Source organism: Micropterus dolomieu, linkage group LG18, assembly GCF_021292245.1.
Source record: "Micropterus dolomieu isolate WLL.071019.BEF.003 ecotype Adirondacks linkage group LG18, ASM2129224v1, whole genome shotgun sequence".
NCBI lineage: Eukaryota > Metazoa > Chordata > Actinopteri > Centrarchiformes > Centrarchidae > Micropterus > Micropterus dolomieu.
The window spans coordinates 4,019,360-4,024,839 of record NC_060167.1 but is presented as its reverse complement, the minus strand read 5'-3'; the positions used below and the strand labels follow the sequence as shown (position 1 = coordinate 4,024,839).

General features: G+C 35.9%; 2 protein-coding genes across 3 annotated transcripts in view; both read left to right on the top strand.

Moving 5' to 3' along the window:
* LOC123987306 (immunoglobulin superfamily member 11-like) overlaps nt 1-4,350 on the top strand; it is a 7,279-nt gene extending 2,929 nt beyond the window's left edge. Inside the window, exons 2-3 of the mRNA XM_046076065.1 lie at nt 2,443-2,742; nt 3,869-4,350. Of these exons, the coding sequence (XP_045932021.1) occupies nt 2,443-2,742; nt 3,869-4,218 (650 nt within the window). The 3' untranslated portion in view covers nt 4,219-4,350. The remainder of the gene's footprint in view (nt 1-2,442; nt 2,743-3,868) is intronic.
* Nucleotides 1-5,480, top strand: part of LOC123987296 (butyrophilin-like protein 1) — a 208,732-nt gene that overhangs the window by 53,596 nt on the left and 149,656 nt on the right. The gene's annotated exons all lie outside the window — the stretch shown is intronic.

Genomic DNA, 5,480 nt, shown 5'->3' with positions numbered 1-5,480 from the left:
ATGTCAATTAAGACTTAAGTTAACTAACGTTAATGTCAATTTACCTCACTCGCCTAAATAAAAACATTTAATGTTTTGTTTCGCACGGGACACAAACCCTGTTCTCCTGCTTCAAGGTCCGGGTTCTGGCCCTCTATCCACCCCAATCACCTCCTTACTTCGTCTTTTCTCTTAAATATAAAACTGACACAACAGGGCTTCCCTCAATACGTCGAACTATGACGTCAAAGGGATCCCTAGTGCGTCACAAACTGACGATTATGGCTCTTGACCAAGCGTCCATATGTGACGACTTGGGAGTGAGACCGGGTTGGTTAAAGACAACGTGAGCCCTCTCGCCCTTTGCAAAATATTTAACCAAATGGGGTTTTTTTCCAAATATTTAAAACCCCTTACATTTAACTATGCTAATAAAAGTTTAAATAATTACGAAAATCTAACTACAGTTCGTGTTGCAAATAGAGCCCCATATCCTAATGTATCCTAACTGCTTAGCCAATCCCTCTCGTTTCCCACCCCGACCTTTTACCTTTCCTGTACCCTGTTTTTGTTTTTCCTTTATGATACAGACCATTGTAATAATTATCTGCAAAACTTTTATATTTGAGCATTTTATTTTAATGTAAGGCTACAACCAGCAGGGGGCACGCTATCACTAATAATTGCACCTGTTAAAACAGCTTTGTTGTTTAGAGATTAGTTAGGCTACTCTTCAGACATAATTAGGCACACAAGTATTTTACACATTTTGATGCAAATTACAGCCTTAGAAAGTTTTTCAGTATTAGTATGAGACTTAGAATTTGATCAGATAGTATTTTGATTTGGTTTACATGACAGCAGATACTGTGGCAGAGTCACAGGCCACCCTGAAAATTCTTATTAAACCCTGAAAATAAGCACTTTATCACATTTAAGTCAACACAAAGATACAAAGAATAGTAGCTTATTATTGTTTTATTTCTACAACCACACATATACTGTGATCTATAGCCTATATGTAAGTCATGCTGAAAATAAGGCACAACAGATGCTCCTTTAATAACCTATAACAGGCAGAATTAATGTTGTGCTTCTGTTGGAGTTTACACTAAATGCTGGTTTAGTTTACTGACAGTATGAAAAGGCTTTAAATGAAGATGTGACTGATCTACAACCTGCTCAAGACTCAATGACAGGAAACAAATCACAGACAGTTCATTACACATGAATGAATATTGTGAATGAAGGAATTAATATTATTATATATTAAAATAATAATGATAATATATTTGCTATAAGGATTAGTCGAGGTGATAGTGCTGCTGGGTAATTATAGACTTGGAAAAAGTATAATGCTGGACAGACAGTTTCCCTCATTAGGACTTTTTTGTGTTTAATGAACATATAGGCTACAGCACGTTGTTCAAATATATTAATTTGGTTCAGAAGTTTTACTAGCACCATATGTGTGAAAAATAACCTTTAAAAACATTTATAAACGCCAGATAGAAAATATAAATACATGAAAGAAAGTAAAATGTAAACAAGTGCAGTTTTTCTCGAGTTATAATATTAGGCGACATTATGCTTTTATTGTGAAAGACCAAGCCGGACGTGTTCCGGAAGCGGAGAAACCGAAAGTGTTTCGCTCTGACGCAGCCTGAAGTCGTTACATGTCCATTAGTGTCGTTACAGTGAAGTTGGTGAAGTGAAGTTTGATCTTTAGATGACTTTAAAAAGCATGAAACTTTTTCCTCTGCTGTGTCTCTGTCTCCTGACTCTGTCTGGAAAAACGTTTGCTGATGAACACAGTAAGAAAACTAATTCACCTTGAGGCCTGACGTTACTGAGACTATTAGCACAGAGCAATATTAAAACATCACTCACAACACAGATGATTAATGTGATTAATTACAGTCATATAACAGAGCCCCGCGTCTCCTGCACAGAAACTGTTCCTCATTTCAGACTGTGAAACCTGATTAACTGTCTCGAAACATCACTGATATTTCCAAACAAAAACATAAATAATTTTCTCTACCTGAGGGTTGCTGTTTTACTGATTCAAAAAAAGAAGGCTCTAAAAATAATAGCCTTATTTAATAGAAGCAGTTGCTCCTCCATCTGTTCTGTTTCACATTCAGATCCAAAGCACATGAACATGTTCAGAGTCAGGAAACTACCAAACTGATAAACACCATCTGAATATAAACATGTTCAGAACTTTGTGAATGTCTTTCTGGTTATTTTCTCAGTCATGTTTGATTTTAGAAGCTTGTTTCATAAATTAAGTTGCAAATATTTAATCCGGAGAACAAAGAGCTCGACAAGGTAAAATAACAGGAAAGGTTTCTTGTTATGAGTTGATATGTTGTTCTAACAACAGACTTCTATATGTCTGTCTTAACTTAGTTAAATTAATTGTAAACATTCTGATTAATACATGTTTTTATCTTCCAGGTCCAGCGATCATCAAAGTGAAACAAGGGAGTGATGTTATTTTACCCTGTTCCCTCAGCAACAAGGACATTGAGAAGGAACGCTTTGAGTGGAAGAAAGATGGTCAGAAGGATGTTTTCTTCTATGATGGAGGCACTGTAGATCAGCAGTTAGAAGGTCGCGTCTCACATTTTTCAGATGAGCTGCAGTACGGCAAAGCCTCCATCATCATCAGAAATACGAAGGTGACCGACAGTGGAAACTACACCTGTGATTTTCCACTTCTTCAGCAAAGTCCAGTCCTCATTGAGCTTGTTGTTGGTGAGTGTTTTCATTAAACAGTTAAAGATTTATTTACTGATGTGACTGGTTTAAGAGTCTCAGATGGACTTTAGTCAAGTAGTCAGAATAAACATCTGGCAGGGCCTCGTCCCCACAGCACTTTTCCAGCAGTGTTACCTGTCTGCCAAGTTGATAATATTTCACAAGCGCTCTAACATATGTTTATATTGTTTATTGCCACTTATTTTAAATTGTATAACAAACAGACAAGTAGGAACTGAAACCAGAAAAGTTCTCTTGTTCTTTCCTTTTTATTTCATATTTTAAATACATTAAATCAGTGATAAAATGTTGTATCAGGCTGAAATTCACAGGATCTCTTCCTCCACTTGTCGTTAATGTCTGAACCAGATTTTAGGTTGACAGACTGAAGTGAATCTGAGATATTTTAGAAAGAGCAGATCCAAAGCACATGAACATGTTCAGATACAGAAAACTACCAAACTGATAAACACCATCTGAATATAAACATGTTCAGAACTTTTTGAATGTCTTTCTCCTTATTTCCTCAGTCAGGTTGTATTTTAGCAGCTAGATAAATATTGATCTATAATTTTGTCCTCATGGTCTGTGCTGCTGTTACCGAGCAGCTGCTGTATCAAACATGTTTTATATGTGTGGACAGAGACATTTCTACAGATGATGAAATCTGTGTTCCTGCTATCTGACTGTAGTTCAGAGGTTTGTTGTTGTTGTTTTTTTACTTACAAGACTTAGAAATCATGATGAACTGAATTAATTTTGACTTTTAGTTCTGTGTTTTCCTCGTCGCTCTCTCTTGTTTCCTTGTTCTTCTTATTAGTGTGCTGAGTGAGTCAGTGCTGATGTTCATCATCACCATCTAAAGTTTGTTCTAAAAATATTGTGTGGAAAATAAGGTTGGAAAAAATAAATAAAAGATAAAAACTCCAGAAATAAAATGATAAATATTTGTAAGAAAGTAAATTGTAAAGAAGTGCAAATATCTGGAGGACAAAGTGCTCGACAAGGTCAAAGTTTCTTTTTATGAGTTGATATGTTATTTAAAAACAGACTTCTATATCTCTGTCTTAACCTTATTAAATTAATTGTAAACATTCTGATTAATACATGTTTTATCTTTCAGAGCCAGTGATCGTCAAAGTGAAAGAAGGCAGTGATGTTATTTTACCCTGTTCCCTCAGCACCAAGGAGAACATTGAGTATAAACTCTTTGACTGGAAGACAGATGATCAGAAGGAGGTTTTCATTTATGATGCAGGCAAGACTTACGGTCCAACCAAAACAGGTCAAGATGAGCAGTTCAAAGGTCGCGTCTCACATTTTCAAGATGAACTGCAGTACGGCAACGCCTCCATCACCATCAGAAATACGACGATGACTGACAGTGGAGACTACACCTGTGAATTTCCACATCTTCAGCCAAAACAAATATTCCACATTCAGCTTGTTGTTGTTGGTGAGTGTTTTCATTAAACAGTTAAAGATTTATTTACTGATATGACGGATGGACTTTTGTCAAGTAGTCAGAATAAACATCTGTCTGGGCCTCGTCTATTATCAAGTTCATAGTATTTCAGAAGCACTTTAACATATCTTTTGTTTTGCCTTTCAGATCCTATCTTAAAGGACAGATCAGCTGAAAGGAAAGGTGAGTCCTTTGATGACGTCACTCTGTGAGTTTGGCTCCAGAGGCCTGATGTCATTCAAAACACATTTATATTCCTCGCTTTGTGAAACAGATATAAATCATTCTTCTATGTGCAAAGTGTCATAAAGCTGAAACAACAGATCACTTCTTGATGTGGAGACATTTACCAGCACTGATTAGGTCTGTTGTCTTCAGCGTTTATATTAAACCTTCTTTAGCTATTATTGGTATTTTGAAACACACTTTGTTGCTCGTTCACAAATAGAGAAGCAAATAGCACACACCTTAAAAATGGTGGAGTTGTGTTACGTATTTTAAAATATGCTTTAAGACTGTACTTTTGATTGTGTTGTTTTTAAAAAAAATGACTGCTTGTAATTTTAGCAAAATGCATTATTTTAGCATGTGTATCTAACCCTAACTAAAAGGTACTACTGGAGAAATTTTTTTACATGTGTTTAATAAAAGCTAATTTATTTACTACAAAGTAAAATTCCATTTCCAATTTCCTGTAACCCCCCCAAAAAATCTACAAAAAGTATATAACCCAACTCAATGAAAGAAACTAAATTACTCTCAATAAATAACTAAAATAAACAATATTAAGATACCTGACAGCCCAACCCTGTGCTGATAACACCATCAGCACAGCAGATTAAACATTTTAGAAATTACGATAGTGAATGTGGCTTGTTGGGAGACTAGCTTTGCAGTGTGCAGCAACATTGCACCTCAGCCAGTTACCGTTGTTGTTGTTGTTGTTGTTGACTGTCACCAGAGAGAAGCCAATAGATGAACAAAAATCACATCCTTTTCACTGGCATATGGAGACAACATATATGTTAAACACACTTTAATTCTTGTTCACAACCAGAGAAAATATGAACAAGAAACATCAGTGTTACATTTATAATCCTGTAATTGTCCTTTCATAGATGACGTGTCACTTATTGTTCATTTACACTGTGTTCACAGGAGCATCTCCAGAGCCGTATGTTACAATACTTGATGAAACAAATGATGGGATGCTGCTGCAGTGTAAAGTTCTTGGTGCTTTTCCAAAACCTACAGTAGAGTGGCAGGACAG